The sequence below is a fragment of the Labeo rohita genome, unplaced genomic scaffold (assembly GCF_022985175.1).
Source record: "Labeo rohita strain BAU-BD-2019 unplaced genomic scaffold, IGBB_LRoh.1.0 scaffold_176, whole genome shotgun sequence".
Classification (NCBI taxonomy): Eukaryota; Metazoa; Chordata; class Actinopteri; order Cypriniformes; family Cyprinidae; genus Labeo; species Labeo rohita.
The window spans coordinates 101,549-120,735 of NW_026127956.1; the positions used below are offsets into that span (position 1 = coordinate 101,549).

The following is a 19,187-nucleotide window of genomic DNA, read 5'->3' on the forward strand; positions in this document are numbered from 1 at the left end:
AATTGAGCCCATTGCAGATATTTTAGTTATTGGATGTGGTGACTCAGGCCAGTAAGAGAAGAATGATCATGATTTAAAGCTTCAGGCCCTGCTGAAGCATTACAGAGAGGTCAAGCCACAACTTACTGTAGGTTCTTAAAAATTGCTCCATAGTCATATCCTTTTATCCACTGACCCAAGGGCTATCATGGATATGGTACCTACTAGGGGTGGGAAAAAAAATCGATATTGCAATATATTGTTGTGTTCTCTGTCGCAATAAATAATCGATACACTAACAGCCAATATCGATATTTTATTACAACACAAAATGATTAATTTACCCGTTGTCAGTGTCACTGTCACTACCCAATATCTACCATTCTGTTTGCGGGGGGCGCTGTTCGAGTAAATAGGGGTAAAGTGGCGCAAACAGCAGCCGGTGAAGAACACAAGTTAACTAACAACACCAGAGAAGAAGCGCAGAGAATGGCGGAAAATAATAAAAAACAAATCAAAGACCCACCCGCTAGTTTCCACTCTAAAGTGTGGAGACACTTCGGGTTTTATGAGACAGTCGACGGAAAGGCACTGGATAAAGACTATGCAATCTGCAAGAACTGCTTTGCAAAGATAAAATACAACAGCAACACTACAAATCTGCAAATGCACCTCGTTCGCTATCACGGTGAACTACTCTCGGGTGATAATGAGGGCAAACCAAGTCAGCCGACAATCGCTACTGCATTCAAAGCAAAGCTCCCCTTTGGTTTGCCGAGGGCAGAGAGTATCACTAAGTCCATCGCCGAATTTATTTGCAAGGACCTTCGCCCTTACAGCGTGGTCGAGAATGATGGATTTTGCAGAATGTTGGCAACACTGGAACCGAGATACGAGATACCGAGTCGTCGGCACTTTACAGACAAAGTCATCCCTGCATTGTATGCAGATACCAGAGCCAAAGTGGAGGGTGCGCTCCGGTCTGCTAAACGAGTTGCATTAACCTGTGATGGTTGGACATCAAGGGCCACCGAGTCCTTCGTAACTATTACTGCCCACTTCATAGACGACAACTGGGATGCCCAAAGCTACGTCCTTCAGACTCGGGCTATGAATGACAGTCATACTGGTGCTCACATGGCAGAGGTGCTTAAGAAGGCTGCAGACGAGTGGAAGCTCACCGAGAAAGAGCCAGCAGTGGTGACTGACAACGCAGCGAATATGTCCGTAGCTGTTGAGATTGCTGGATATCCGCACATTCGCTGTTTCGCTCATGTTTTGAATCTCGCGGTGCAGCGTGCCCTCAAACTGCCAAATGTCGCTCGACTGCTCGGGAGAATTAGGAGAATTTGCACATTCTTCCACAGGAGCACCTCAGCAGCTGAGGCCCTGAAGAGGAACCAGAAGATGTTAGGCCTTCCGCACCACAAGCTGATAACTGATGTTGTTGTCCGCTGGAACAGTGCCTATGAGATGATCAGCCGGTTTCTTGAGCAACAGCCAGCTGTTACTGCTGCCCTCTTATCTCCAGAGGTAAGGCGTTTATTGTTTTGTTACTGAATTGCATAGGATATCTGTAATGTGTTATAAAATATTATTGTTAACATGATATATATTTTGTTCCTTAGTGTAAAGTGCTTTTTCCTGACTTCTTGGTCTGGATTAATAAGGAATATGTGCATTATAAAGTTTTGACTTCATTCTGTTCTTTTCCTTTTTTCTTTAAAGGTCAGAAAGAATACCACTGACATCTCTACCCTGACTGATGGAGACATCAGGAATGCCGAAGAGGTTGTGAAAGCCCTCCATCCAATGCTGGTAGCAACAAAGAGCATGTGTGAGGAGAAAAGCCCAACTGTTTCCATCATTGCTCCTCTTCACGCCCAACTTCTGAGCGACACACTCAGCACAATTGAGGATGCCCCTCTCGTCAAGGACATAAAGTGTGCCATCCATGGAGACCTATCAAAGCGCTACATGTCTGCAGAGGAGAAAAACTTCCTCTACGTTGCCTCCGCCTTAGACCCCAGGTTTAAGTCGATGCTCTTCTTGTCGCCCTCAGAAGTGCAGGAGACGTATGCCATGGTGGTGTCCAAGGCTGCTGCCCTGATGGTAATTACAACTTGTAAAAACTGAACAGCAGTTAGGTCATTGAAATTCTCATTGTATTTGTACCTTTTAAACTTTCAACTCTTGCACTACTGGTAGAAAAATGTCATCCACACATCTAACCATGTGCAAAGATGTGTTAAATTTTAAAATGATTAGGGGCTGATGATTTCTTGTTGTGATGAACATGTTATTTCATTAATGACAAAAATAACAATGAAAATGTGCCAAATGCTTTTTTGTCTTACAGGGGAATGCAGATGTGGGAATGCAGTCTGATGGTAATGTAGAGGAGGGAGGAAGCACTGAAGAGAGTGGTCCTGCTGATGACACCAGTGATGAGGACCGACCACCACACACACCAAAAAAAAGGAGATCCGCACTTGCAAACCTCCTTGGACAAACATTCCAGCATGTCAGATCTTCCCTGACCCCATCGTCACCTAACTCCAAGGCTGAAAAGGAGGTTCAGCAATATCAAGAATCCTCACCTCTACCACTGTCAGATGAGCCGTTGGGTTGGTGGAAATCTGAGGCATGCAAGTACCCACACCTTGCCAAGCTGGCCCAGAGGTACCTGTGTGTGCCAGGGACTAGCGTGCCATCAGAGAGAATCTTTTCTACCACCGGTGACATAATCTCTGCTCAGAGGTGTGCTCTTACATCTGAGCATGCTGATCAGTTAGTGTTCCTCAAGAAGAATATGCCTTGATGTGTCCACTGTCCAGGTTAACATAAAGCACTTTACAGTAACTTACTACTGACGTTTCAGTATCATGTTCATGTTGTTTTTTAATGTTCATGTCTAGCTGTACAGTGTTTACATTTAAGACCAGGAGGCAGTGAGTTATTATGCAAATGCATATTTCTTTGCACAATGTTGGAAATGTTGGCATTAATAAATGCATCAGATTTCCTTATTATTTCCTTATTCCTTATTTTTCTTTTTCAGTCACATATATCGTGATATATCGTTGATGAAATTTCTTCCAATATATTGAATATTGTAGATATCGCGAATCGTGATATTATCATTATCGTGGGCCACATATCGCCACAGAATTGAATCGTGAGTTACCTGTATCGTCCCACCCCTAGTACCTACGGGTGTTAAAAGGTGTACAGCATCTCAGAGGGTTTGCAAATTATTTAGCCAAGCTAATGTCCCACTTATCGAGTGTTTGCAAGCCACTGAAAACTTAGTTGTTAAAGACACTCTTGATATTGGTTGTCCTTGGCCACATCAATGCCTGTGTTGTGCTATCATGATGTTACTAAGCCTGTCACAGTACAAAGTGACTCTTGGGTGTTGTCTTATACAAGAAGGACAGCCTGTTGCCTTCACTTCAAGAGCTCTGACCCCCACGAGAAAAAATCAAACTCAAACGCAAATCGAGAAAGAGTGTCGATAGTGGATTTAGGTGTCTACCATAACACTCGCTGTGAGAAATACTGCAAGCGGAGTGATACAAACAGTAAAATGAGTTCTGTTGTCACTAGAATATTGCACTCCTGAAAAAGGCTCTCAGCCAATCAAATTTAAGGACCAGTTTCATAAACTGTTTCATAAACATATTATGTTGTTAATATCCTGATATTTATGGTAATGAATTGTAAAATGTTCAAGTACCAAAATGTACACTGACCTGTGTAATACTTCTAGAACAACCATCTGCGGCCTGAAAATTAAACCACAAGGATTAGCAAAAACAATACTGACTCATCATTGTGTTGCTTATACCACAAACTGAGAAAGAAAGAAAGAAAGAAAGAAAGAAAGAAAGAAAGAAAAGAAAAGAAAAGAAAGAAAAGAAAAGAAAAGAAAAGAAAACTCTGTGTCTCCACCCACCTTTAAACTCTATTTATAAGTGTTATGTCAGTGAGAGCTCACTGATCGTCTTCATCATGACCATCATCTCTCTGCTCCTGTTGGCCTCTCTGCTGCCACACCTGACCTTCACTGGTGAGACTGATTTACTAAACTGCATATTAATCAATCATAAAAAGGTGTATTAATCACAAGATGTTCTGCATTTTTGGTGACTCTTACCAAAAAGAAGTATATTTCAAGTTTATTTTATTAAGTATACTTAAGTAAAGTTCAAGTATATTTTTAAGTATACTTTATGTAGCAAGTATATTAGCATATTATTATATTAGTATACTAGTATACGAGTATATTAGTATACTTTATGTAGCAAGTATTCTAGCTTCATGCATTCTTTTTTTTTATAAAGACTTGAATGTGGGTAAGTAACATAAATAAAAAATATATAAATAAACAAACAACATTTAGAACAAAAAGCTAAAATACTTTTCATGATAATCAAAATGTAGAGTTGATCAACACCCCAAAGTTTGACAGTCGTTATTACCTCCTCATGGGTCGACATTTTATTCCATATAACGTCACAGTTTTACAAATCTCTGATTTTGATGCTGTTTTATGTCTGAGGATTGTGTTAGATTACAGTGAAAGCATCTTCTTCTTCACTTGTGTTTTGGAAATTCTGTACAAAAAATGTGCAATAGCGCCCCTTAGAACACAAGTACACCTCAAGTATACTTGGACTTTTTTTAAGTATAAATCAAGTATACTTAAATGTCATTTTTAGCATACTGAAAGTATACTTTCCTATTTTTTTAGTTTAAAAAAAGTATACTAATAGCATACTTTAATAAACTTCTTTTTCGTGAGGAGATGCCTTATTAAGGTGTTTTTTGTAGGGTGAATAAGTCGACTAACTGTATCTCTCTCTCAGCTCATGTGGATGTGAGTATAGTGAACGGCCATGAAGCAAAACCCCACTCCAGACCTTACATGGTTTCCATTCAGGAGAACAACGAACATGTCTGTGGTGGATTCCTCATTTCTGATGAGTTTGTCTTGACTGCTGCACATTGCTTTGAGTAAGACTTTTGTTTTTTCTAAACTTAGATTTTAGAAGAAATTACAGTAGTATGTGGATTACAAAACTTTGTCATCAAATCAGTACACTCAGTGTGCCATTCTAAAAGATACATAAAACTGTGAAAAATGTTCATTATACCACTAAGACTTTCTTTCAACAGCAATGAGATACTGACAGTTGTGGTTGGTGTACATCACCTAACAGATGTGAATGAGGGATCTGTCCGCATTGGAGTGGAGTGCTACCACCAGCATCCGAACTTTACTGAGAAATCTTTAAAGAATGACATTATGCTTTTGAGGGTAATGTAGGAAATATACTAGGCACCTAAAAATGTATTTATGAACAGTGGTTTAAATATGGAAAGTAATTAAATCCATTTATTTATTGAATGTTTTTTTTACAGCTAAGGAAAAAAAGTCAAACTAGGTCAAAATGTTAATTTGATATCATTAATGAAGAATAAAACCGACATCGAACCAGGTACTGAATGTAGTGTTGCTGGCTGGGGAAGGCTGAGTCTTGAAGGGGAAAAGAGCACACGTCTCATGGAAGCAGATGTGAGGATCATGAGTAACACAGAATGTAAAAATAAATGGACAGACAAATACTCAGCCTCACAGATGATGTGTGTCTATGGCCATGGAGGAAGCTGTAGTGTATGTAAAAACAATATCAATTTGAGACCATCAGTACTGTGAAGTATCACCTCAGTCATGTGTTGATCTGTGTTTCTTCACAGGGGGATTCAGGAGGTCCTTTGGTTTGTGGAGACATTGCAGTCGGCATCACTTCCTTTGGTGGTAGAAAAGAGTGCAATAGTCGTGAATACCCTGAAGTTTATACAAAGATTTCAGCATATCTTCCATGGATTGAGTCCATAATTGCAAATGTTAAGTAATTTTTGTGATGAGAAAGGATTAAGTATTTCTTTAAATGTTCAGTAAACAAATTGTGTGTCAAGCATCAATATGTGTAAGTGGTCCTTATTATTGCAGTTTAATTTTAGTCAAAATATTATTTTTTATGTTTGACATCTTCAGAAAAAGAAAGAAGTTCATGCAAGATCGAACAACTTGAAGCAGTAAAAAAGTTGCTAAAGCTCCCATTCGGTGTATCAGTGGCACTCAAGGTGTTTAAATTGAAAAACAGCATGAATTGTTAGCAAGTCTAAAGGGAATTGAGCCCATTGCAGATAGTTTTGTTGTTGGATGTGGTGACTCAGGCCAGTAAGAGAAAAATGATCATGATTTAAAGCTTCAGGCCCTGCTGGAGCATTACAGCGAGGTGAAGCCACAACTTACAGTAGGTTCTTAAAGTACACTGACCTGTGTAATACTTCTAGAACAACTATCTGTGGCCTGAAAACGAAACCACAAGGATTAGCAAAAACAATACTGAACCATCATTGTGTCGCTTATACCACAAACTGAGAAAGAAAAGAAAAGAAAAGAAAAGAAAAGAAAAGAAAAGAAAAGAAAAGAAAAGAAAAGAAAAGAAAAAAACTCTGTGTCTCCACCCACCTTTAAACTCTATTTATAAGTGTTTTGTCAGTGAGAGCTCACTGATCGTCTTCATCATGACCATCATCTCTCTGCTCCTGCTGGCCTCTCTGCTGCCACACCTGACCTTCACTGGTGAGACTGATTGACTAAACTGCATATTAATCAATCATAAAAAGGTGTATTAATCACAAGATGTTCTGCATTTTTGGTGACTCTTACCAAAAAGAAGTATACTTCAAGTTTATTTTATTAAGTATACTTAAGCAAAGTTCAAGTATATTTTTAAGTATACTTTATGCAGCAAGTATACAAATATCAGTATATTAGTAGTATACTTTTAAGTGTACTATTTCAATACTCCTTGGGACTAAATTGGCCCACGTTCTAGTATATAAAAGAATCCTTTAAATATACTTTAACAGAAGTAAACTTTGAGTACACAACTAGTTCACATTTATGTTTTCAGTTTGTACTGCAAGTACTAAAAGTGAACTTATAGGTATACTGATAGTTTACTAATTAAATACTTAGATTAAATAGTCTCAGTAAACTACTAGTTTAATAGTTTTATACTTCAAGTATACTCGTAGGTTTTCTTTAAGTGAACTTACATCATACTTTAAGTATACTACTATGTCTCAATTTAGGTATTAATTTGTATATATATATATATTTATATGAATATCTGAACATACAAAACATTAAAAAAAAAAAAAAAGGACAAGGTCAGCTTGTAAACAAAAACGTTTTATTCTAGTTTCATGCATTCTTTTTTTTTTTTTTATAAAGACTTGAATGTGGGTAAATTGCATAAATAAAAAATATATAAATAAATAAACAAACAACATTTAGAACAAAAAGCTAAAATACTTTTCATGATAATCAAAATGTAGATGGAGTTGATCAACACCCCAAAGTTTGACAGTCGTTATTAATCGAACCAGGTACTGAATGTAGTGTTGCTGGCTGGGGAAGCCTGAGTCTTGAAGGGGAAAAGAGCACACGTCTCATGGAAGCAGATGTGAGGATCATGAGTAACACAGAATGCAAATATAAATGGAAAATAAGCTACTTAGCCTCACAGATGATGTGTCTTTGGTCATGGAGGAAGCTGTAAGGTATGTAAAAAGAAAGGATTAAGTATTTCTTTAAATGTTCAGTAAACAAATTGTGTGTCAAGCATCAATATGTGTGAGTGGTCCTTATTATTGCAGTTTCATTTTAGTCAAAATATTATTTTTTATGTTTGACATCTTCAGAAAAAAAAATAAATTCATGCAAGATCGAACAACTTGAAGCAGTAAAAAGTTGCTAAAGCACCCATTCGGTGTATCAGTGGCACCCAAGGTGTTTAAATTGAAAAACAGCATGAATTGTTAGCTAGTCTAAAGGGAATTGAGCCCAAATGCAGATATTTTAGTTGTTGGATGTGGTGACTCAGACCAGCAAGAGAAGAATGATCATGATTTAAAGCTTCAGGCCCTTGCTGGAGCATCACAGAGAGGTCAAGCCACAACTTACTGTAGCTTTTAAAAATTGCTCCATAGTCATATGCTTTTATCCACTGACCCAGCATAAGTGAGGTCTGTGATGGACATGGTACCTAAAGGTGCTAAAGGTGTACAGCATCCCATCAGGTTTGCTAATTATTTAGCCAAGCTCATGTGCCACTTGTCGAGTGTTTGCGAGCCACTGTGCACTTCTTCGACAAAGACACTCTTGGCATTGGTTGTCCTTGGCCACATCGATGCCTGTGTTTTGCTATCATGATGTTACTAAGCCTGTCACAGAACAAAATGACTCTAACCAAAGTGGTCTTGGGTGTTGTCTTATACAAGAAGGACAGCCTGTTGCCTTCACTTCAAGAGTCTCAGTATTGTCTTCACTTGCCAAAGATTTCAGCATTACAGCAGAGAGTTGGTAACAGCAGAGACTGACCACAAACACTTGATTTCTATATTTAGAAAACCACTTCTCAGTGCACCCAAGCAGCTTCAAAACATGCTCATGACACTTTAACACTACAACCTCAAGATTGTCTACAAGCTGGGGCCTAAAATGTTCATCAGTGACATGTTAATTAGAGCAGCTGCTGACTGTGGAGGTAAGGAAGCAGTTTACCAGTGGCATGTCATAGAGTCATCTGCAGAAAGAGTAGGAAAATGTACAACTCATCAACCAAGAATACCTTTGGCCTGGTATGCAAGCAGAAGACTTTCTAAGTAACTGTTCAACTTGCAATGAATTTGCAGCCCACAATCAACAAAAGGAAACCATGCTGTCTCATGACATCACCAGCAGGCCATGGCAGATTGTCAGCATGGACTTTTTAGTCATCGGCAAAAGGGGACTATCTTCTAATCGTGGACCACTTCTCAGACTGAACTTGGGAGATTGAACTGCTTCCTTATTTATCTGCAGAAACAGTCATCAAGCACTGCAAGGCTCAGTTTGCTCAACTTGGTCAGCCAGAACAGGTCAGCAAATCACTTCCTCACCAAGACACCGTAAGTCAAATGAAAAGGCTGAGTTGACTATCAAGATTGACAAGAACTTTCTCTGCAAAGTCATGCATGACAGAACCCACCCTTGAAAAGCAATCCTTCATTGGAGAAACACCTCAGCTGAATACATAGACAACAGCCCTAGCCAAAGGTTAGTGTCGCAGAGACTGAAGATGTCTCTTCCACTAACAAACAAGCATCCACAAGCATCCAGACTTTAAAAGAATGACATTTTGCTTTTGAGGGTAACAGTAGTTCAAATTACTCTTATTAAATGATTAGTCAGGCTGTCTTTTAATGTTATGTTCTTTGTATTACAGTTAGAGACAGAAGCCAAACAAAATGAGATTGTCAAGATAATTTCCATACCAACACAAGAGGGAGACATCAAACCTGATTCTGTCTGCAGTGTCGTCAGCTGGGGAAGACTGAGTTACAATGGGGAAAAGAGCACATGTCTCATGGAAGCAGATGTGAAGATCATGAATAAAACAGAACGCAAAAATAAATGGGAAGACAAAAATACTCAACCTCACAGATGATGTGTGTCTACGGCCATGGAGGAAGCTGTGAAGTATGTAAAAACAATATCAAGTTGAGACCATCAGTAGTGAGAAGTGTCAGTCATGTGTTGATCTGTGTTTCTTCAAGGGGATTCAGGAGGTCTTTTGGTTTGTGGAGACACTGCAGTTGGTGGTGGAAAAGACTGCAATAGTCATGAATCGCCTGAAGTGTATACAAAGATTTTAGCATATCTTCCATGGATCCACTCCAAAATTGCAAATGTTAAGTGATTTTTGCAATGAAAAAAAATGAAGTATTTGTTTAAACGTTCAATAAATAAATCTATGTAGCATCAATATGTGAAAGTGGTCCTTATCATTTCAGCCTTATAAAATAGTAGTAGTTTACTAAGAAAGGATTCAAGTAACCAGAATTCCTTCTGCCACAATAGTACAAAAGTCGAGTAAATTCCTAATAATGAAAACAAAGAAAACAAAAAATGCATTTGACTAATATTAAAAACAATTGTCTCCATTGCATTTGGAAAATATCACCCAAGATTTTCAATGATGCTAAACCTAAATGGCATATGCTGTTTTCTTGTCAGCAATAAACCATAACGGATAAAATTTTCTTTATTTTCTTTTTAAATTACTTTGTGTAATATCGTGCATTTGTGGTCTTTTCACAGAACAGCATATGCCATTCACGTTCAGGGGATACTCTCCAAAATGGCACTATGGTGATCTGGTGGAGACGATTTGTTGAAGTCACTTTCAAAATTTGAAATTTGGAAGATATTTATGGTAATTAATTAAATATGTTAAGTACCAAAATAAATTGTTTATTCAATTTCATTATCTATTAAAGCAGAATAGCTAAATATTATTTGAAACAGGGTTGGCATCTCTGCAATTCTGTAAACTCACCACTAGAGGTCACCATCCCAGCTTTCTAAATTGGACTTCTAAATGGATTATATACTCAGTATACTCAGCAAAAAAAGATACATCCTCTCACTTTTATTTATTTTTTTTTTCAGCAAATTTCTTAATGTGTAAATATTTGTATTACCATTGAAGTTTGACAGACATTTGATGAACAGAAATTGAATAATGAGCACCTGAACAAACTGCTGCACCAGCACCAGCTGCTTCAAATAGGCTACTACAGTGAATCTCATCCTCATTGACTGCACCAGACTTGCAAGTTCTTGCTGTGAGATGTTGCTCCACTCTTCCACCAAGGTATTTTCAAGTTCTCAAACATGTCTGGAGGGACACATGCTTATATGTGGTTTGCCATTGCAAAGATGATCAAAGAAGCTGACTTAAAATACACAATCCTGATTTTTTTTATAGACGTATGTCAGTACAAGGCTGTGTGCCATAGGTAATCACAGCATGCCGACGTACAACTATATCTTACAGCTGCAAGTGTGATATATTTACAACAGTTTGTGATGTGTGTAAATACATTTAAACAACAGTTTGTCTTTAAAAAAATACATAACTACCAAACACTTCCTTCCGTCATGGATTCAAATCTAAGTTTGACAGTTTAACAGCTGAGCCCAAGTCTCCTTTACTAATTTGAAAACATCACTTTAAAACTAGTAACAAACGAACATTGAGTTGCTTCATTATTGTATTACTGTTTAAAAAGCAGTGTATTATGTGTAGTAGAGTATTATGAGAGAGAAATGGACATGAGTGTGATTACCTGCATGTGATACAGCATTCATTCTTCAGCTCAATCTCATATTCACAATAAAACATTTGTTTTAATATTCGCTGAGAAAAGCAATATCTTTGTCGTAAGTTACGGTAACGCTTTAGATTACAACCCGCAAAGAACTACGTAAGTAAACTGAATTTACGGTGTATGTTTCTGTAATTATAGTGTACCTATAAAGAACGTACATGTAGGTATAAGGGAACAATATGTTATATTTGGGTAATAAGGGGATAACAAACCAGATATTCAACCTGCAAAGAGCTACATAAGTATACTGAATTTACGGTGTACGTTTCTGTAATTATAGTGTACCTATTAGTACATATGTGTAGGTATAAGAGAACAATAGGCTATGTTACGTTTTGGTAATTCGGGGGTAACAACCAGATATACAACCTGCAAAGAACTGCACAAGTAAACTGAAGTTACAGTGTATGTTTCGTATTTATATTGTACCTACGTGTAAGTATAAGGGAACAATATGTTACGTTTGGGTAATAACGGGGTAGAAAACAGATATACAAATAATTTATAATGGATTAATTAAAAAAAAACTTAACAGGTACCTGTTCTATTAAATCGTAAGTTTGGTGTATCTATACGTAAGCTTTTTAAAATTACTGGGAAATTATACTCTTGTTCCATGTAGTTACAGGGTAAGTGTGCCCTCTGCGGGCTGTAAATTAAAGTGGCGATTGTTACCCCCTTGTTCAAGGAAGTTACAGGGTAGGTACAATACATAAACACACAATCTGAAAATATATCTAAAAATATTTTTTATAGTCGCTAATCCCACTTCTACCTCTAAACCTAACGTTAACTATGACTGAACAGTAATAAAAATATAAAAAAAACAGGAAAGTGCAATCACAATCATTTATTTATTGCAAAAATGTCAACAGCCATACAAAAAAGTAATCCAAATAACGATGCGTTTGCAGCCGCAGTCCTCTCTGGCGGAATACAGTAGGTTTGAGGTGCAGTAGGATGAGAGCAGAATTTAAATTGTTAATCGCTGAAAATATTATCCAGATTATTGTCTTGATCCACTCCTCCAAGGCGCCCGCGCGTCATTCCAACACATCTCACCAGAAACACGGCATGTCGTAATCTGTGACGAATGCAGGCGAGAGCCAATAGCTGTGTCTCATTACGAAGGATGCACCCTCCGGAGGCTGCATTCGAAGGCTACATACGTCACAGAGGCTGTCTCATTTCAGAAAAGCAACTAGGACACTCCAAATGCGACCTTCGAATGCGTCCTTCTTTCACAGGAATTCGGAGGATGCATGCGGTGTATCCTTCGCTGCTACAGATAACCTAAAATTCTTTGCGTCGCCGTAACCAACGGTCGTTTATTTGAAAATAAATTGCAATGCCGGCAGATGTAAACACAAGCGACCATGAGATGTTTAAATATAAAAAGTAAAACTAATACATTTTTGTTCTCCTTTTTTGTTCTCCTTTTTTCTGTAACAGATGTCAGTTGTACTTACGCTGCAGCTCCTCAAATATGCAATAAAATAAAACAAGTAAAAAAACGCTTTATTTTCAAATTACTTTCCAAGTTTAGAAACAATTTCCCTGTATTTCTTTAGTGTTAGAGCGCAACTAGGCGGCCGCGGCATGACACAACATTGTGGAGTCCAGTGTAGACTGTTAGTGTGTTGTCATAGCAACGCGATACTTTATTTTTCCTTTTCCATCCTACAAAGGCCATCTCACTTAATTCTAGGCTTGACGACACTCCGCATACGCATTCTAGAGAGGATGCGACTTCCAAAGGATACGATCTCCGGAGGGCGCATCCTTCGAAATGAGACACAGCTAATGAACGTCCGATTTTCCTGTCGCAAAATGCACTTGTTCTGGCCTGGCTAGGACTCGCTGCCTAGCCATCCAGTCAGCTAAACAGAAAAGGCATAAAGAACCACTAATGCAGCCTGATGATCCATTCCTTTTGTCCTTTATTCTCTTTTGTAAAAACTGTAAAATACAAATAAAGCTCCTTTAAATTCACATACAACTTGTGCGGTGGTCTATCATCACAGAGTATCGTAATCACGACGTAGCCGACATTGACGAGCCGTCGTTTTAGTACGCACTACTTTAACAGAAAATTGTCTCACTACAGTTACGTTCGTCACATTAGCAGACATAAATGATACTTACAGGGTATTGCCCTTGCTGACAAGAAGTTTTAACAGTAAACACAAAGTTTCGCAGCAGTAGGAGAATGCTGAACCACCGTCTAGCCCCGTATCTCTCAAACTAACTGAAACTGAAACGAAACTAAACGTAATATTGCCTCCGCTACCAGCATTAACCAGTAGGTGTCGCTTTCGTATTACAGATAACTACTTAAACAGTTTTTTTTTTATGTCTTTTTGACCTGCAAATGTATTTATGGTCTACTGAGACCATGACAGCACTTCAGCACGGGTTTATGGCTGTTGCTGCTGGACTCGCTGCTAGAGATGGAGATGAAGATCGCCGGACAAAGCCTTGAATTTGGTTCTGGTCCTCGCAAATCGTATGGATTTTGAAGATCTGGGTTACAGCACACAAATAAAATTGTTTAATTTGTAATTATGATGCGTGTTCGGTGTATTTTATGGTTCTATTGTTAGTCACAGCATGTTAGAGAAAACGCCTTTGTGTTCCACCACGGCAAACGAAGTTAATACTACATGGATGATTAAACGATTGCAGAAATATTATCTATTTTAAGGGTTTAACGTGTAGTCATGATAGCATTATGTAGACCTATTCTTGGAAACGAGCTGGCAACAGAAATCACACAGAACAGAATGAAATGTTATAATTTCATATTAAGTAAACGTTAAATGTTTAGATGATGTAAATATGTCAGTATTGTACATTTAATGTTTGTAAAAATGTAAATAAATGTACATTTTGTAGAACCACATTTTACGTCGCGTTGTTATATGTATTGTATGTTACCTACCCTGTAACTTCGTTGAACAAGGGGGGAACAGTCGCCACTTTAATTTACAGCCCGCAGAGGGCACATTTACCCTGTAACTACATGGAACAAGAGTATATTTTCCCAGTAATTTTAAAAAGCTTACGTATAGATACACCAAACTTACGATTTAATAGAACAGGTACCTGTTAAGTTTTTTTTTTTTTTTTTTAAATTAATCCATTATAAATTATTTGCATATCTGTTTGCTACCCCCTTATTACCGGAACGTAACCTATTGTTCCCTTATACTTACACGTAGGTACAATATAAATACGAAACATTCACCGTAACTTCAGTTTACTTGCGCAGTTCTTTGCAGGTTGTATATCTGGTTGTTACTCTCTATTACCAAAACGTAACATATTGTTCCCTTACACCTACATGTACGTTCTTTAATAGGTACACTATAATTACAGAAACATACACCGTAAATTCAGTATACTTATGTAGTTCTTTGCAGGCTGAATATCTGGTTTGTTATCCCCTTATTACCCAAATATAACATTTTGTTCCCTTATACCTAAATGTACGTTTTTTATAGGTACACTATAATTACAGAAACATACACCGTAAATTCAGTTTACTTACGTAGTTCTTTGCGGGTTCTAATCTAAAGCGTTACCTAAGTTACTATGCTTTGTTGACAGCTCTGCTCAGTACATTTGTTGGCTGCATCTTACAAGCAGTTGTTGAAAGTAAAAATAACTTCCTTGTTTACAACAGTGTTTCATTCTCTTTCAATACAAAAGTCTTTATAGCTGACTCGAAAAACAGTCCTTGTCGCCATCTAATGGCGGAATAATAACTAAAATCACCATTGCGGACACACTGTTTCTCAATACTAGATACTATTATTAAACACCACTATTATTTATATAAAATATTATTTATCAAATAACAATATTTAATAAACAACAACAGCAGCCATCATAAAAGTTGCTAGGCATTTCGGTCAAAAGTACAGGCAGCGCTGTGACATACAGCATTGAAGTTACAAAAACGTAAAGTGATGAGATTTTGCACTCAAATAATAATAGATTAAGGAGACCAAGGACCGCATGTTAGATTTACCCAAAATGAATTATATCTCATGTTTAACCATATTCTGTTATCACTAGAATATCGCACTCCCACAAAAGGCTCTTAGCCAATCAGATTTGAGGACCAGAAATAACTGTTGTATAAATATTAGGGCTGTCAGTCGATTATTTTATGTTTTTATCCAATTAATTACATGATATTTTGATTAATTAATCTAATTAATAATAATTAAATGATTAATTAATCTAATTAATCGCAAAATAAATTTGATTGTGAAAATACCCACAAAATGTTATTTTTGTGTTAAATGAGAAAGTTTCAAGAAGACATTAAAAACTGTAGCTTCAGAAAGAAATATTATATTTGATTCAACATAGAATTTATTACACAAACATTTAGGTTGCAACGGCCTAACATAAACTATGGAACATAAAATAAGCTAATTTGAGAAACATCTCAGTATTTTTTGTTCATACGATGAAGTCACTGGTAACCAAAATAGTTTTGTGACCAACAATCTTCAACATACCTTCTTTTATGTTCCACAGAAGAAGGGTTGGAAACAGCATGAGGGTGAGTAAATGATGACAGAATGAAATTTTTTGAGTGAACTATACCTTTATTATTATTATTGTTATTATTGTTATTATTTATTTATTTATTTATTATATTTTTTATGAAATTATACTCTAAATAAGAAACTAAATCTGCCAGCAGGTGGCAGTAAATGTCTTTAATCAGACATTGCACATACAAGGAATTTATTTTAGTGTTATTAGCTTCCTGTACACAGAGACACCAACAACATACATGCAATAAAAAAAAAAGTTGAGAATAAAATATACATATGTAAACATAAATAGACAAAAATGAGAAAATTAAATAAATAAGTGGTATGTACAGTTGTGCTATAGATGATAGAAGAATAGAATAGAAAAGAAAAGAAAAGAAAAGAAAAAAGAAAAGAAAAGAAAAGAAAAGAAAAGAAAGAGGCAGAGATGCAAGGATGTGCTAGGATGGGGATGGTAACTAATAAATAAAAGTTATTGCACATTTTTATTGCACAATGTTAAATTGAATGTTTAACTGTTCATAAGGTGTATTGCCTAGGGGAAAAACTGATCTTGTGCCTGATTGTCCTGGTGTTTGGGGCTCTGTAGTGCCAACCAGATGGCAAAAGTTCAAAGAGGAAATGACTTGGATGTGAGGGATTTTCTGAGCTCTTTTCCTCACTCTGGATGAATACAGTTCCTGAAGGGTGGGCAGGGGAGCACCAACAATCCTCTCAGCAGTCCGAACCTTTCTCTGTAATCTTCTGATGTCTGATTTTGTAGCTGAGCCAAACCAGACAGTTATTGATGTGCACAGAACAGACTCGGTGATGGTTGAGTAGAACTGTTTTAGCAGCTCCTGTGGTAGGTTGAACTTGCTCAGCTGGCGAAGGAAGTACAATCTTTGTTGGGCCTTTTTTTTTTTTTTTTACAAGGAGTGGATGTGAGTGTCCCACTTCAAGTCCTGGGAGATGACAGATCCCAGAAAATTGAATGTCTCCACTGTAGCCACAGTGCTGTCCATGATGCTAAGTGGAGAGAGTGCAGGGGGGTTCCTTCTGAAGTCTACTATCATCTCTACATTTTTGAGCGTGTTGAGCTCCAGGTTGTTATGGCTGCACCATACAGCCAGCTCTTTAACCTCCTGTCTGTAGGCAGACTCTTCACCATCCTGAATGAGGCCGATGAGTGTGATGTCGTCTGAACTTCAGAAGCTTGACAGAGGGGTCTTTTGAGGTGCAGTCATTGGTGTAGAGGGAGAAGAGCAGTGGAGAGAGAATACATCCCTGAGGAGCGCCAGTGTTGGTGGTGCGGCTGCTTGACATCAATTTCCCCAGTCTCACCAGCTGTTTCCTATCTGTCAGAAAGCTGGTGATCCATTGACAGACAGAGCTAGGAACAGAGAGCTGGTTTAGTTTGGTCTGGAGGAGTGTAGGAATGATGGTGTTGAAGGCTGAACTGAAGTCCACAAACAGGATACTCACATAACTCCCTGGTCTGTCCAGATGTTGCAGGATGAAGTGCAACCCATGTTTACTGCATCATCCACTGACCTGTTTGCTCAGTAAGCAAACTGCAGGGGGTCCAATAAGGGTCTAGTGATGTTCTTCAGATAAGCCAGAACCAGTTTTTCAAACGACTTCATGACCACAGACGTTAGTGCCACAGGTTTATAGTCGTTAAGTCCTCTTATCTTGGTTTTCTTTGGGACGGGGATGATGGTGGAGCGTTTGAAGCATAATAGACCTTCACACAACTCCAGAGACCTGTTGAAGATCTGTGAAAAGATGGGGGCCAGCTGGTCAGAAGAGGTTTTTAGACAGGCTGGTGTCACACCATCTAGGCCTGGTGCTTTTCTCCTTTTGTTCTTTCTGAGGACCTGGTGCACGTCATTTTCACTTATTTGAAGTGGAGGAGGGGGGAGAGGGGGGTTGCTGGAGGCGTTAGTGGTTGTGAAAAGAGATCGTTAGAACAGGTGTGGGGGGTTTTGGATCTACAATAAAACTCATGTAGGTCTTCAGCAAGTCATTGGTTTGCCTCAGTGCTGAGGGATGGTGTCTTGTAGTTTGTGATGGCTTTCAGACCTTTCCACACTGAAGTTGGTTTGTTTGAAGCCAGTCATACATTAGATTGTTTAAACGGCTGATTAATTCAGGAATGAAGTAAATGGCTCTCTTTATGAATGTGCCTTTGAATTAATGATTCACATGACTCGTTCAAAACACGGATTCATTCAGAAACTAAACACCACAATTCTGCTATGTCTTCAAAGGTAATATCCCAGATAGCACACGTACGTCTTCAAGATGTCTGTTAATGATCACTTGAACTGGAAAGCATCTGCTGTGTAGAAACATCGGACAGACGCCTCCAAGATGTCAGTTTACACACATTATAAATCATAAACATCTTAAAGACATTAATAGACTTCTATTTTTTCATCTGATAGGAAATGTCAAATAGACATATTGCAGATGAGCAAAACAGGGGCTTTTTTGCACCAATATCTTGAATTTTAGGGCATAACTGCATTTTACTGCATATTCATGTACCAAAATGTATGTTGACCTGTGTAATGCTTTTAGAACAACCATCTGTAGCCTGAAAATGAGACCACAAGGTTTAGCAAGAATGATATTAACTTATCGCTGTGTTGATTGTACACCACAAACAAAAGCCAAATAAATTCTTGATAATAAAAATCATGCATGAAAACTAAAGTAAAATGTCTAAACTAATCATTGTTCTTCTACAGTGGCGAATATCTGGACACTTTCTGACACTTAAGTTTTTAAAAATGTATGAATTTCATTGGATTAGATGCATAATACCACACCAAGGACTGCCTACTGTCCTAAGCTTTTATAACTGTTACCATAATTGTCTGCTGCCTGTGAACCATTAGTGTCTTGATATAAATAGTTGTATCTCGGCCAAATATTGTCCTTTCCTAACAAACTATACATCAGCGGAAAGTTAAATCTCAATTTCGAAACATTTACACTTATGACTAGTTTTGTGGTCCAGGGTCACATTTATGGTTATGAATTGTAAAGTATTCAAGTACCAAAATATATGGTGACCTACTTAATACTTTAAGACCAAAGCATCCATGGCCTGACAGTGAGACCACAAGGATTAACAAGAACAATATTGACTCATCATTGTATTGCTTGTACTACAAACTGAGAGAGAAAGAAAGAAAGAAAGAAAGAAAGAAAGAAAGAAAGAAAAAGAAAAGAAAAAGAAAGAAAAAAAGAAAAGAAAAGAAAAGAAAAGAAAAGAAAAGAAAAGAAAAGACTTATGGGCAATTCAGTGTCTCCACTCATCTTTAAGCTCTATTTATACAGTGTTTT

General features: G+C 37.6%; 1 protein-coding gene and 1 pseudogene across 1 annotated transcript; both read left to right on the top strand.

Moving 5' to 3' along the window:
- Positions 1 to 468: 468 nt before the first annotated feature.
- Positions 469 to 3,174, top strand: LOC127158890 (E3 SUMO-protein ligase ZBED1-like). Its single transcript, XM_051101854.1, has 3 exons — positions 469 to 1,512; positions 1,708 to 2,091; positions 2,339 to 3,174. The coding sequence occupies exons 1-3, from the start codon at positions 469 to 471 to the stop codon at positions 2,798 to 2,800; spliced, it is 1,890 nt and encodes a 629-aa protein (XP_050957811.1). The 3' UTR covers positions 2,801 to 3,174.
- An 806-nt stretch (positions 3,175 to 3,980) lies between these two features.
- Positions 3,981 to 5,908, top strand: LOC127158880 (mast cell protease 1A-like; annotated as a pseudogene).
- The last annotated feature ends 13,279 nt before the right edge of the window (positions 5,909 to 19,187 follow it).